This window comes from Rana temporaria, chromosome 3 (genome assembly GCF_905171775.1).
Source record: "Rana temporaria chromosome 3, aRanTem1.1, whole genome shotgun sequence".
NCBI lineage: Eukaryota > Metazoa > Chordata > Amphibia > Anura > Ranidae > Rana > Rana temporaria.
The window spans coordinates 493,391,523-493,406,294 of NC_053491.1; the positions used below are offsets into that span (position 1 = coordinate 493,391,523).

At 45.7% G+C, this 14,772-nt stretch overlaps 2 protein-coding genes across 2 annotated transcripts in view; one reads left to right on the plus strand and one right to left on the minus strand.

Moving 5' to 3' along the window:
- The first annotated feature begins 6,632 nt into the window (after positions 1-6,632).
- Positions 6,633-14,772, plus strand: part of LOC120933827 (C-reactive protein-like) — a 34,452-nt gene continuing 26,312 nt past the window's right edge. The window contains exons 1-2 of the mRNA XM_040347226.1: positions 6,633-7,045; positions 14,173-14,234. Of these exons, the coding sequence (XP_040203160.1) occupies positions 14,177-14,234 (58 nt within the window). The 5' untranslated portion in view covers positions 6,633-7,045; positions 14,173-14,176. The remainder of the gene's footprint in view (positions 7,046-14,172; positions 14,235-14,772) is intronic.
- LOC120933829 (protein HEXIM1-like) lies at positions 11,066-11,529 on the minus strand (the record flags this gene model as incomplete). The annotated part of the gene is given in 2 exon segments (XM_040347228.1): positions 11,066-11,130; positions 11,133-11,529. Coding segments are annotated over 2 exon segments (462 nt in total), but the record flags the coding sequence as incomplete, so codon positions are not given.

A 14,772-nucleotide genomic window follows, 5' to 3' on the forward strand; every position in this document is an offset into this window, starting at 1 on the left:
CAAAGCATGAGCACTCTGGGATAAATTTGTAGAAATTAATTTGTGAAGGTGGAGATGACCATAAGTTCTGGAAATGGATAAATTATGTACAAATATCTATGGCATATGGAGGTTATTTGAATGTATTGTACTCAATGAATTATTAACTTTACCATTTTTCTATAATAAACTATATGAAATTTTAATATATTTTGTGTGAGACATGCCTCGAAAATCCTGCCATTCGATTGACACATTCTCTATACACACACCCACTCCAGAGTGCCAAGAGTTTGAGCCACCGTGAGCCTCTTGTGTGCGGGCACCTGGAGAAATGCAGACCCATCGCTGGGGTGTCTATGCCCACGCCAGCAAACAAAGGACTGAGAGACTGAGATGTATCCTGCCATGTCAGAACCCAAGGCTGGAGAGACCTGTTGCTGTGTGAATGCCTACACCAGAGCTGAGAGACCTGACTTCAGAGAAATGCAGAATGCCAAGTGAGTTGGACCAGATTTCTCTGTGAGCTGACCATCCGTGTTTATCCTGGCAGTTAAAAATATAGAGACTGCTATTTGTTCAGCAGCCGAGTAGCCATCTACTGAGACAGCAACACATGCACCACCTACAGAAGGGCCCCCCATGAAAGCCAGCCAACACTGACAATTAGGCACCAATACTTTTATAGCCACCTTCAAGGGTACTCCTTTTTACGAACCCACTATTGGGGTTGTATGCATGGTGTGCACATGAGTCCCTTTATTTTCTTGCTTTAATTATTCCCAATGTTATAATTAAAATAGTTTTAGCAGCACCTTACTGCTGTTATAGCTAGCGGAGTGTTTTTAACCCCCTCAGAAGGGGTTAGAAAGGGGTTAAAAGTGCCTGCAAAGTGCCACTGCCAAAGTGTTTTGCAGGCGCTTTGGCCATTGATTTCAATTGTAGGGGCGGTTTAGGAGCGCTGTATACAGGGGTCTAAAGGGCGTGTCACATTCCCTGAACTGAAATTTATGTTGGACGAAACCTGCAAATTAAAATAGCCCATTTGTGAGGCTAATAGGCAAGCGATGGTCAAATAAAGTGCATGGAGGGGGGGGGGGGTGCTAGGCATTGCCAGGGTTAACATATAATGCAAGGGGTTGTCATGGAGTGGGGGGCTAAGCACTGTTCTGGGGTAACAGTGATTTTAGTAATGCTTAGAGTGAAACAATAAAAATGCAAAACTCCTTAAAATAACATGTCTGGGGATTGCCCGTGATGTCACTGACCAACAGGGATGGACTGGCCATTGGGACTACAGGGAGTTTCCCGGTGGGCCGATGGCTCAGTGGGCCAGCTTCAGTGACAGCGGACCGCCGCCCCCCCTCCGCTCCTCTGTCTCTCCCTCCCCGCAGAGCTCACCTTCTCTCCCTCCCCGCAGCGCTCACCTGGGGGGAACAGAGAATCAGGGGGAGGACCAGAGGAGCATGTGGGAGGGGACAGACAGCTTACTCAACAGCTATGGCCTGGGAGTTTCTCACTTCTGCCTAATCTTGTCCCATAAGGGGGGGTCACCGAACTGATTCTTTGCCCCGGGTGAAATAATGTCTAGCTTCCCCACTGGTACTGCCTATAAGAGTACCAGTACCAGCCGTTCTACTCTAATAAAGTAGAACGGATAGTGGCTAGTGAAGGGGGAGAGGGGGCTTGGGTGGCGTGCGGGAGTTGTCCGGCCGCCATAGGAGAGACATGTCAAAGTGGGCCAGTCTGGATGAAGTCCAGGGCCAAATTTTTGTCCCAGTCCAGCCCTGCTGACCAAATATGGTCCTATCCATTTTTTGTCAATGGTGTAACATGGGAGACCTCACCCCTTTGTTTATATGAGCTTTCATCCACCTCACCTGTCATTTGGAGGGAGTGAAGAGATGGGACCAGGTGTGAATTGGCGAGTGGCATTTTTTGCTTTTAGCAGGTAATTGCCCATTGGGAATCACAATTGAAGAGGGTCTACATCGCTACACCATTGGCCATTGACAGTTATTGACATCATGTTGTTTTTGGCTGTGTTTTTTTTTACGATTTAACTTTTTGGGGGAATGAGTACTGGTACTATGCACCCCTTACTCATTCACATGGGAAAGGTGGTATTTGTGAGCCCCCACAACCACCAGGCCAGGGTTGTGGAGAAGAGGCCCTTGTCCTCAACATGGAGACACAGTGCCTAGCTAGGGTGCTTTTCCCCTGACAAGGTACCCCAACATGTTCAGGGCATGTGGTAAGGTTCAGGCTCCATGCTCAGATAAGAATCTGTATGCTTTTTTAACTTGATTATTGCATGGAGTTCTCCCCTAAAATCCATACCAGACCCAAATGATCTTGTATGGAATTTGGCTGGACCTAATGCCATTTTTTTGTGTGGGGTCCCCCTTAAAATTCATATTAGATCTGAAACATCTTTGGGTGAGGATAACATGTACCTATCAGGAACCATGAATCAGACCGATACATAGCCAGAATTCAGGAACCGGATCGGATAGTCAGCCGAGCCAAATGTCATAGAGCCAGAGAAGAACGTAGTAGAACAGCCAACAGGATCAGGAGCCAGAAGGGATGTCAGCCAAGAAAGTCTTCAACAGGAACGCAGGAGATAGTCTGTGTGATGTTGACCAAGGCAAAGGTAGAGAGCAAGTGAACTGGAAGGTTTAAGTAGGCAGGACTGATGAGCAGGATCATCAACAGGTGAGTCAATGTTGAGAGATAGAAGCTGGCAATTAGCCAACAGCTGAGTGGCCAGCCCAGAGAAGGAAGGGCTGAGCCCAGCCCTGACAGTACCCCACTGTATCAAACATAATGTCCCACAAAGTATTTGACACATGTCAATCCCATCCCACTGATCCTATCGCCACGAATGACAGCAAAGCTTCAATGATGTCCTTCACGGTGGAATAGTGACTGCAACCAATGACCAGGCCCCATTCACTGCCATATTTGGTCAATGACATCAACCAGCATCCCCACCCCCACAATATTTATTCAACTGAATGGGCTGGGGATTCATCTTTGGTTGCTAACAACTAGGGTTGTCCAGATACCGATACCAGTATCGGTATCGGGACCGATACCGAGTATTTGCGGGAGTACTCGTACTCGCGCAAATACCCCCGATACCTAAATAGAATACTTCCCCCCCCTTCCCCCCCCCCCCCCCGCCGCTCCTGCCGCATCGTGCCGCCGCATCGAGGGACATGGCTAGAGGGACATTGCTGCATATGTGAGGGACATGGCTGCATATGTGAGGGACATGGCTAGAGGGACATGGCTGCATATGTGAGGGACATGGCTAGAGGGACATTGCTGCATATGTGAGGGACATGGCTGCATATGTGAGGGACATGGCTAGAGGGACATTGCTGCATATGTGAGGGACATGGCTGCATATGTGAGGGACATGGCTAGAGGGACATTGCTGCATATGTGAGGGACATGGCTAGAGGGACATGGCTGCATATGTGGGGGGACATGGCTGCATATGGGGGGGACATGGCTGCATTTGGGGACACATTTAAAAAAAGTATCGGTATTCGGTATCGGCGACTACTTGAAAAAAAGTATCGGTACTTGTACTCGGTCCTAAAAAAGTGGTATCGGGACAACCCTACTAACAACCACAGCCCTGAACAGGGGGCTGTCATTCATTGGTGATGGTAGTAATTCTTCCACTAATGAATGACTTTCTGCACAGCCGGAATGGTTTCTGCAGTGAGGACTTAAACAGGCTATTTGCAGGGTGTTGCAAAGCCACTGGAAGTCACAGGATGCTCTGAGGTCATTGGGAGTCATTGGACACCTTGAGGTCACTGCGAGTCAAAGGATGCTCTGAGGTGCCTGTAAGTCATAGGATGCTTTGGGGTCCTTGGAAGTTATAGGATTCTCTGGGGTCACTGGAAATCATAGGATGCTCAGGATTTACTGAACACATAGGCACACAGGGGTCACTTGAGATGGTAAGATTACAGGAGACACAGGAGCCACTGAAGACACAGCAGTTTGGTGATCCATGAAGACGCTGAGGTCATTGGAGACACAAGAGCACTAGGGTCACTGGAAACACTGGGGGTCACCGGAGTCACAGGAGCGTTAAATACACATGAGACACAGGAACACTGGAGACCTATGCTGTGGACACTAGAGGCTCAGAAACACAGGTAGCGTAATGCCACGTACACACGATCGGACATTCCTACACAAAACCGTGGATTTTTTTGTGATGGATGTTGGCTCCAACTTGTGTTGCATACACACGGTAGCACAAATGTTGTCAGAAATTTAGATCGCCAAGAACGCGGTCACGTACAACACGTACAACGGCACTATAAAAGGGAAGTTCAATACCAAGTGCACCACCCTTTGGGCTCCTTCTGCTAATCTCGTGTTAGTAGAAGTTTGGTGAGAGACGATTCACACTTTTCAGCCTCGTGCTTTTCAGTCCGTTACTGCTCTTCAGTTTGATCTCTTCAGGAGATCATGAGAAATAATAAAGAAATCAGTTTGTCAGAACTTGGTGTGAATATCAGCAGCAAAACAACTTCATTATTCTAGCATTATAAAGAAGAAGAGAATGTGCTGCGTTAAAAGATTCAAAAATTTGCAGCGTGATGAATGTGCTATCTCCATTAGGAATACTAGTTTTACCAGACCGAGCGCTTCCGTCTCATACTTGTGTAGTGCCCCCTTACTTTCAGTATGGGCACTACGCTAAAGTTAGTGGGGAATGGGAGAGTTATTTTGCTCCCATTCACAATTTGTTAAATTTGGGCTGCTCTCATTCCTCAACTGTCCTGTAGGTCAGTCTGCACTCCAGGGGTGCCGATTCCACCCCTGGGCGACAGTTGGCGCTAGAGGGGTTCTGGCAGAGCCACTTTTCCCCAGCAGCCAATTAGAGGAGTTTTCCTTCGCGGAGCATGCTGGGGGAGAGTATATCTGTGGCAGACGCCATATTTCTTGGTTCTTCGCGGGTTCCAGGTTCCAGGTGCGGCATCCACCTTTAGGGTGCGCGCATCCAACGGACCCCGGCGATGGCCTACCAGGCCGGGGTCACATGCTACGCGGAGCTCTATGTTGCTGAGAGGGGCCCCAGTGACTTGCTGGGTCCCCAGCTCTATTGAGGAGATCCCAGGCTGTGTGCCATTCGATGGGGGGTCGGCTTGAGGAGAACCCGGAGACAGGTTGTCCAATAGGGCTTGAACGAACCATCGGGGATCTGGTGACCGGGACATTGACAGGTACACTTCAACTGTCACCCGATGACCCTAACTTAATCTACTGGGAGGATTCGCTCAATCCGTTCAGCTCATCCAAGTACTAGACCTGTGGCAAAGGTCCCTAGAGCCGGGTCTGTGGCAGAGGCCTGTTCCTCCCAGCAACCTAAAGTGACACTTTGGCTACCAGGCTTGTGGCAGGAGTCTGTCCGAGGGCACTTCACCCACTCTGGCTGGAGTGGCGACGAACTGTATCTACTACTACTGTACTACTGAGAGCAGGATTGCTCTCTTCATATCCAGGCCTGATACTGCAAAGTTCTCTATCGCTTCATCAACCTTTTCTCTCTACCTCATGTTGATGTTGGCCATGTTGGGCCGAAAATAAAGCATTCAAAAACCTTCTTTTATTGACTGGACATTCGCTCACTACTCTACTCATCAACTACACCCCTAGACAACAGTGAGAGGTAACTTAATATGCCGATCCCAACAACAATCAGCGACTCCTGAGGGGGTAGCGCTACACTTGATTCAGAGCATGCGTGGAATTTTGTGAGTCGGAATTGTCTACGAGAACGGATTTTGTTGTCGGAAAATTTGAGATCCAGCTGTTGTTGTCCGATGGAGCCTAATGTCCGACAACAAGCTCCCATCGAACATTTGTTGACGGAAATTCCGACCGTGTTTACGCTGCATCAGGCTTGGCTAGGCGTAGAGATGCATTGTGAAATTCTGAGCAGCGTGTTGTCTAGTAAGGTGAAAATACATTAATTTAAAGTTTATTCAAGGCTTTGGGTGAAGTTTTTTAGGGTGTACTTCATATACCCAAGGTCCATAAATAATTACAAATCTGTTACACTGCAGCTACATAGCAGTAATGCTGCGTACACACGATCGGAATTTCCCAAGAAAAGTTTGATGTGAGCTTTTGGTCAGAAATTCCGACCGTGTGTAGGCTCCATTGGACTTTTTCTATTGGAATTTCCGACAGCAAAAATTTGAGAGCTGGTTCTCAAATTTTCCAACGGTAAAAGTTCTTGTCAGAAATTCCGATCGTCTGTATGCAAAAAAACATGCATTCTCGCAATCAATTCGATGCATGCTCGGAATCATTGAACTTAATTTTTCTCGCCTTGTTGTAGTGTTGTACATCACTTCTTTTTTTGATGGTTTGAATTGTATGTGACCGTGTGTATGCAACACTAGTTTGAGCCAAAATTCCATCTGAAAAAAATCCAAGTTCTTCTAGTCGGAATTTCCGATCGTGTGTACGCGGCATTAGCCATTTATTTTTGTTTTATGTAGGCAAACAGACAAGTAGGAACATGACAGGCATGTCTTCAAATGGAACTGGAGATATGTTCATTCTAGCAAGGCCCGGAGAATCATATCTTATAATAGTGCTGGAGAAATGTTCCATCCAAGGAGGGGCCCGGAGAGTGACATCCTATAATAGAACTGGAGAAATGTTCCATCCTAGGAGGGGCCCGGAGAGTGACATCTTATAATAGAACTGGAGAAATGTTACAGCCTAGGAGGGGCCCGGAGAATCACATCTTACAATAGTACTGGAGAAATGTTCCATCCTAGGAGGGGCCCGGAGAGTGACATCTTATAATAGTACTGGAGAAATGTTCCATCCTAGGAGGGGCCCGGAGAGTGACATCCTATAATAGAACTGGAGAAATGTTCCATCCTAGGAGGGGCCCGGAGAGTGACATCCTATAATAGAACTGGAGGAATGTTCCAGCCTAGGAGCAGCATTTAAGGAGAAGAGTATGCGATCGTTCCCCTGCAGTCCCGTATTCTAGCCTTCTGATTTCCAGGTAAGACTTTATTTGGAAAACTTCCATAGCCTTTGTCTATTATGATTTTATTTGTGTAGAAGTAGATGGATATTTAAATAGATTGAGGTGAGAAGAGGTAGAGTAGAATGTTTAGAGTAGAACATAGCCGGTGGAAGAGAGAATGGTTGTGGCTGGATAGAATAGGTGGAGTGGTATATGACCATGGACCATCAGGAGAATAGGCAAAGGATTTGGACCGAGTGGAAGATAATTACAGCCAGATTAAAGAGCTCGAGTAAAAACTGATTTTGGACAGAGGAGAGAAGTCAGTGTATGATCTGACCATGGACCATGGGTGGGGGTTGAGAGGGGCTGAACATGGTTGGGGGAAGAGGGGATGGTTGTGGTTGGGTGTCGTAGGTGGAGTGGTATCTGACCATGGACCATGGGGTTAAGTAGACATGTGCACACTGAAATATTTTGTTTCAGAATTTTGTTTTCGTCTGAAAAATACATTAATTTAGTTACTCCCGAAATTATTTGTTTTTATTTATTTTGTTTCATAAAAAAATGCATTCGTCTGAAAATCCAAATTAATTAAGGTCGAATCTGTCAATTGAAGGCTTATGGTGTCTGTCGAATGTTCTAAGAACATTTGATGAAGCAGCTAAACTGTATGACGCCACGATCATACATTTTTGGTTGAATGCTCCGCCCACAAGCTATAGTAGAATTCTAATGTTGTATGACACTAGTAAATAATTATATTTATTAATTATTTTTACTAGTCAACCAATATTAGAATTCTACTATAGCCTATAGGCGGAGCATTTGACCATAAATGTCCGCTTGTGGCGATCGTATGTTTTTAGCTGCTTCGTCGAATCTTCATGTCTCTATAATGTCGAATCTTTTCTCTCTATGTCGAATCTTCATGTCTCTATAATGTCGAATCTTTTCTCTCTATGTAGAATCTTTCCTCTCTATAATGTTGAATCTTTTCTCTCTATGTCGTATCTTCATATCTCTATAATGTCGAATTTTTTCTCTCTATAATGTCGAATCTTTTCTCTCTATAATGTAGAATTTTTTCTCTCTATAATGTAGAATCTTTCCTCTCTATAATGTAGAATCTTTTCTCTCTATAATGTCGAATCTTTTCTCTCTATAATGTCAAATCTTTTCTCTCTATATTGTTGAATCTTTTCTCTCTATGTAGAATCTTTTCTCTCTTTGTCGAATCTTTTCTCTCTATGTAGAATCTTTTCTCTCTATAATGTCGAATCTTTTCTCTCTATAATGTCGAATCTTTTCTCTCTATAATGTCAAATCTTTTCTCTCTATATTGTTGAATCTTTTCTCTCTATGTAGAATCTTTTCTCTCTTTGTCGAATCTTTTCTCTCTTTGTCGAATCTTTTCTCTCTATGTAGAATCTTTTCTCTCTATAATGTCGAATCTTTTCTCTCTATAATGTCGAATCTTTTCTCTCTATAATGTCGGATCTTTTCTCTCTATAATGTCGAATCTTTTCTCTCTATAATGTCAAATCTTTTCTCTCTATATTGTTGAATCTTTTCTCTCTATGTAGAATCTTTTCTCTCTTTGTCGAATCTTTTCTCTCTTTGTCGAATCTTTTCTCTCTATGTAGAATCTTTTCTCTCTATAATGTCGAATCTTTTCTCTCTATAATGTCGAATCTTTTCTCTCTATGTAGAATCTTTTCTCTCTACGTCAAATCTTTTCTCTCTACGTCAAATCTTTTCTCTCTACGTCAAATCTTTTCTCTCTATAGAAAAAAGAGAGAGTTTGGTCAGCGGGACTTTAAATGAGGCCAATCACCATGCAGAGTAAGCATGTAGGATATACAGTATTGCTTAATTGGGTTCCAACACAAAAGGGGGGGGGGTTAGCTCGGGACTTTAAATGAGAGATGTATACCAAAATCAGTCTTAGCAAAGAGCATTTTATTATGCCTTGTGATATCATGTACATTGTGCAGCATACTGAATGACAAAAAATTGCATCCTCAAAATCGCATAAACATGCTACAAATTACAAATACATATTGAAATCATGGTACTTGGCATATCGTGGAGCAAAGACAAGTCCTGCACAACATGAACCACTGGAGGGGCTTGATGGTATAATGAAAATCTAGGAGTAAAACAGTATAAAAAACATACAGTTATATTATATACCACTGATCACAATCCACAGAAGTGTTGGCCCACTGTCATCTACATTTACACATTGGCTTTGGGGAATCCACAGTGCTCCCTGTTTGTCCATGTGTCTCTACATCAGCTCCCATGCCAGACAATTTCAACAGCTCTGGTCCTGTGCTCACATCTATACAGTTGACGTGAGTTTTTATAGGGTTATCTATCTTGTCCCTTATACATTATTTATATTATTCAACTACAACATTATACCATATGGTTATGTCTTTTTATAGATCACCATTGCATTCGCCCCAACAAAACACTTCGGGCATACATAGATGCATGATGTTCATACAGATGATTTTATGTTTTTTATACTGTTTTACTCCTAGATTTTCATTATACCATCAAGCCCCTCCAGTGGTTCATGTTGTGCAGGACTTGTCTTTACTCCACGATATGCCAAGTACCATGGTGTCAATATGTATATGTAATTTGTAGCATTTTTATGCGATTTTGTGGATGCAATTTTTTGTCATTCAGTATGCTGTACATGATCTCACAAGGCATAATAAAGTGTTCTTTGCTAAGACTGCTTTTTGGTATACATCTCTCATTCAAAGTCCCGAACTAACCGGACTAAAATGCATTCGGACGAAAAACAAATGCACATGTCTAGGGTGAAGAGGTTGAGGGAGGGATGTGGTAGGGTGGAGTAGTTGGAGTGGTATCTGTGACGGTAGTAGAAAATATCCCCGTCAAGCATTCCCTTCTTCCCATAAAAGAAAATCACCCAGTATTCCATGAGTAGAAATCCCTGGAATCGCCCAATAATCCACACATGAGCCAAAGCTTAATGCTGGAACAAGAGACACTTTAATGGCAGCATTCAGCTAGTTATATACCGTTTACAAGCTAATCATCAATCAAAGAACAATGAAATCTCCACCCCCTTTCCACACACTGGGGGCTCCCATACAGATTATAGGTAGACACTTTGGAGCCGAACCTGACAGACACATTTCTTTAGATAATGACATCAGTGAAGTTAATTACTACAACAAAGCAACCAGAATAATGAACATGAGCCAATTATCTAATCATTTAGCCTGACGATACAATACACATCTCTTAAGGGTAAACACAGGTCTTATTCACACACACAATAGATAAATTACCCTTTAGAATAGAGAGCTGGCTGTGGATGGGACATTAGCACTTCAACAGTCTGTTATGCAGAGGAATGAGTCACACATGAAATCACCTTTTACACCTAACACACACAGCATTAAAATAGCAGGGACAGAATTAGACTGAAGCATATAGGCAATTGCATACAAGTCCTTCACAATGCCCCCCCTTTTTCTCCCTGCTCCGGCAACTCGGTTGGACCTTTCCTGGTCCAGTAGGGTTGACGGGTTCAGAGCTTTTAGTCCGAGGTTAACTCCGTTTGGCGTGACAATCCATCGGCATTCCTGTTTTGCTTGCCTGGGCGATAATGAATCGCAAAGTCATAGGGCTGTAAGGCCAAGCTCCAGCGTAGCAAACGGGCGTTGCCCCCTGAAACCCGTTAAGCCACACCAAGGGGTTGTGATCGGTGATGAGAGTGAAAGCCCGGCCATAAAGGTAAGGGGTGAGCTTTTTGAGTGCCCATACCAAGGCCAAACACTCTTTTTCAATGGTGGCGTAACTGACCTCCCTTGGCAACAGCTTCCGACTCAGGTATGCCACCAGGTCATCAGATCACACGCCGGTCAGTCCCCAAGTCTTTGTGCGATCTGCAGAGTCACCAGAAGTCAGTGTAAAGACGGTGGATGGGTCTGTGCGCCGCCGTCTAGGTGTCCCGCTATGGGGGGGGTTGGATCAGTGCCCCATAGGGTCAGCCACCCCCTGCTCCCTCTGCAGCCACCAGTTCTCCTCTTTGAGCTTCTCCAGCTCCATCTCCAGTTCATGGAGCCTGGGGGGTCGGCCTGCTGTGACCTCAGGCGGTTGTTTTCCTCCTCCATGCGGCTTATGCACTTCTCCAGCTCCATGTACTCACGGATCAGCTCCTGCTTGATCATGTCCTGCAGGCTCTCCATGTGGTACTTCTCGTAGGTCTCAGAAAAGTCCTTCTGCAGGAACTTGGTGCCGTCGTTGGCCATACCGTCGCTGCCCGTGCCGTCCTCCTCCTCGTCGTCCTCCATCGGGAACTGGGTGGTTTTGTAAGGGGCCACCGGTTGGCCCTTGGCGAACATCTCGGCCCGCATCAGGGACGCCCGCTGCGACTCCCTCTCCTCCAGTCGCTTCTTCTCCTCCCAGGTCAGCTTGATATACGGCTTCCAGGACCTCTTCTTCTTGGAGGGTAGCCGGCGGTGCCTCTTTCTGCCCAGCTCCCTCCAGGGCCCCTCCGGCTCATGGCTGTCGCCCACCCGGCTGTCTCTTAATCCCCGGGCGGTTTTTCCGTTACCCATGACCAGCTGACACTGGTGTTTCCTGTTGTCCGTAATAACAGATTGTACCGTGAGGGCTTCGTAAAGGGTGCCCAATGGTTCTTCCTGACCCATCTCCTGGGGATCCCAAGCCGAGTCTACACAATGGGCTGCTGCTGGTGGGCGGTACCCAGGTCGAGACCAATTTGACCTGGTGTTGTTGTCCATGGGGCAATTCTGCATGAAGTGACCCAGCTGTTTGCACCGGAAGCAGCGTTGTTCGTTGTCCTCCTGGCGTGGATAGCAAGGGCTAGATGTCACCGGTCTGTTAAGAGGTTGGTATCTAGCGGTTGGTGGGTGTGAGGGCACCGTTGGTCGTGGAGGTTGTACCCGTGGTGTGACCTGGTTCATCTTGCGAGTATCCGCATATTCATCCGCCAACTTAGCGGCCTCTGGTAGAGTTATGGGCCTGCGATCTCTCACCCAGTCTTTGACATCCGTCTGGATGTGATTGTAAAATTGCTCCAGGAGCATTAGTTGCAAAATGTCCTCTGCGGTGGTGGCCTGGCTGCTGTTAACCCATCTAGAGGCCGACAGGGATAACTGGCATGCCCATTCTGCGTAAGAGTCTTTCATGGTTTTGCGTGAGTCCCTGAACTTCTGTCGGTAGGACTCTGGGGTTACTGCATAACGAGCCAGGAGCACTTCTTTAACCCTGGCGTAGCTATGGATCTCCTGCTCTGGCACGGTCCGGAAAGCATCAGAAGCTTTGCCTGACAGTTTGCCTGACAATATTGAAACCCACTCTCCTCTAGCTATTCGGTGCAGGTTACATTGTCGCTCAAAATCTGCCAGGTAGTTATCAATTTCACAGTCTTTTTCATCAAAAGCTTTAAAAGCGCTAAACGGAATCTTCCTTGTGTCTGCTGTGCTGTACTCACTGTTTGGAGAATGTGCGGCTGCTTGTTGGACTGCTGCCAGTTTAAACTGTAGTTTTGTGTCTCTTATTTGTTTAGCCTCCTTCGCTAACAAATCCATCACTTTCAGCACCACATCCGCCGTTGGGTTCGGACCGAACCATGCTAGCTTCTCTCTCATTACTTTGTTGGCTGGTGATTCCTCTTCCTGAATCACTGGTGTCTCCATCTCTTGTACTGCTGGCGTTGCTGCAACCAAGTTCTCCTGGTCTAGCTCCATTAATTCTGCTATGATGACCCGCTTGGTTTTGTTGCTAGCAATCCTTCCACGAACTTCCAGTAGTTCTTTCAGTGTATTTCTTTTAATCCGGGTGTAAAGGAGAGTAGAAGGGAAAATCCCGCTGCTGCTAACCAGTTGTGACGGTAGTAGAAAATATCCCCGTCAAGCATTCCCTTCTTCCCATAAAAGAAAATCACCCAGTATTCCATGAGTAGAAATCCCTGGAATCGCCCAATAATCCACACATGAGCCAAAGCTTAATGCTGGAACAAGAGACACTTTAATGGCAGCATTCAGCTAGTTATATACCGTTTACAAGCTAATCATCAATCAAAGAACAATGAAATCTCCACCCTCTTTCCACACACTGGGGGCTCCCATACAGATTATAGGTAGACACTTTGGAGCCGAACCTGACAGACACATTTCTTTAGATAATGACATCAGTGAAGTTAATTACTACAACAAAGCAATCAGAATAATTAACATGAGCCAATTATCTAATCATTTAGCCTGACGATACAATACACATCTCTTAAGGGTAAACACAGGTCTTCTTCACACACACAATAGATCAATTACCCTTTAGAATAGAGAGCTGGCTGGGGATGGGACATTAACATTTCAACAGTCTGTTATGCAGAGGAATGAGTCACACATGAAATCACCTTTTACACCTAACACACACAGCATTAAAATAGCAGGGAGAGAATTAGACTGAAACATATAGGCAATTGCATACAAGTCCTTCACAGTATCTAACCATAGACCATGGAGGGGGGGCTGAACATGGTTGGGGGGAAGAGAGGATGGTTGTTGTAGGGTGGAAAAGTCTGGAGCTAGGCCGAAGCCGCGGCCTTTCCTATGGGCTCAATCCGCGAATCGGCACACCACGCGATCCGCGGATTGAGAGGTGAGAGCCAGATGCAGCCATCAAAAGAGCCACATCTGGCATACGAGCCATAGGTTCCGGACCCCTGCCATAGACCATACAGAGAATAGAGAAAGGGAGGCTAGCATGGATTGGGATCTAGTGGAAGATTATTGTGGTCTGGGTGAAATGAGGTTGGGTGAAACCTTATCTTGGACAAGGGAGGGAGAAGACATTGTATGATCTGACCATTGACTGCGAGGGAAAAAAAGATGAGAGTGGCTGAGTATAGTTATGGGAAAAAGGGAATATAGTGGCTGGGTGGAGGAAGCAGAATAGTATCTGCCTGCGGACCATGGCAACCATGTTGTATGCTGGCTATGTCTACATATGAATCTATGCCTGTAATTTCTGATTTCTGATTGGCTGTATCCAAACACAGCACTGGGCAGCTCTCTGTTCTGCTAATATATACTGTACAAATTGCTGAGAGAGGATTCACACCATTCGTATTTATTATTCAGGGAGATGGAGTTGTGTGTGCTGCTGTTCTTGGTGGTGATCCCGGCATCTCTAGCACAGGAAGGTAGGTGATATGACCTTAACAAAATTACTGTTGGTGATCCCGATTTTCTGGCAGAGGAAAGTAAGTGATGATCCAGGTGTCTCTGAAAAGGGAAAGTAAGTAGTATGAGATACCCACAATTAATGTTGGTGGTCCTGGAGTCTCTGGCACAGGAGGGTAGTTGCAATGGCAACTGTGTAAAACTATTACCGGTGGGTAATTTTAAGAGGGCAGTCTCAGTCCTGAAGGATTTTGGGGCACAAATGGATGTCAAAAGTCAACTGCTTTTACTTTCAGTAGACCATTAATGTAGCATGACGCTCAGGGGGAAAAAATGTTTTGGGAACTCCCACCCAAGATCCACTCCCCCACCAAAAAAAAATAATTATGGGGGTGGGTGGTATGTAGATGAGAGGGGTGCGGAGTGTATGGGGGTTGGTGGTATGTAGATGAGAGGGGTGCGGAGTGTATGGAGTGAGTGGTATGTAGATGAGAGGGGTGCGGAATGTATGGGGGTGGGTGGTATGTAGATGAGAGGGGTGTGGAATGTATGGGGGTG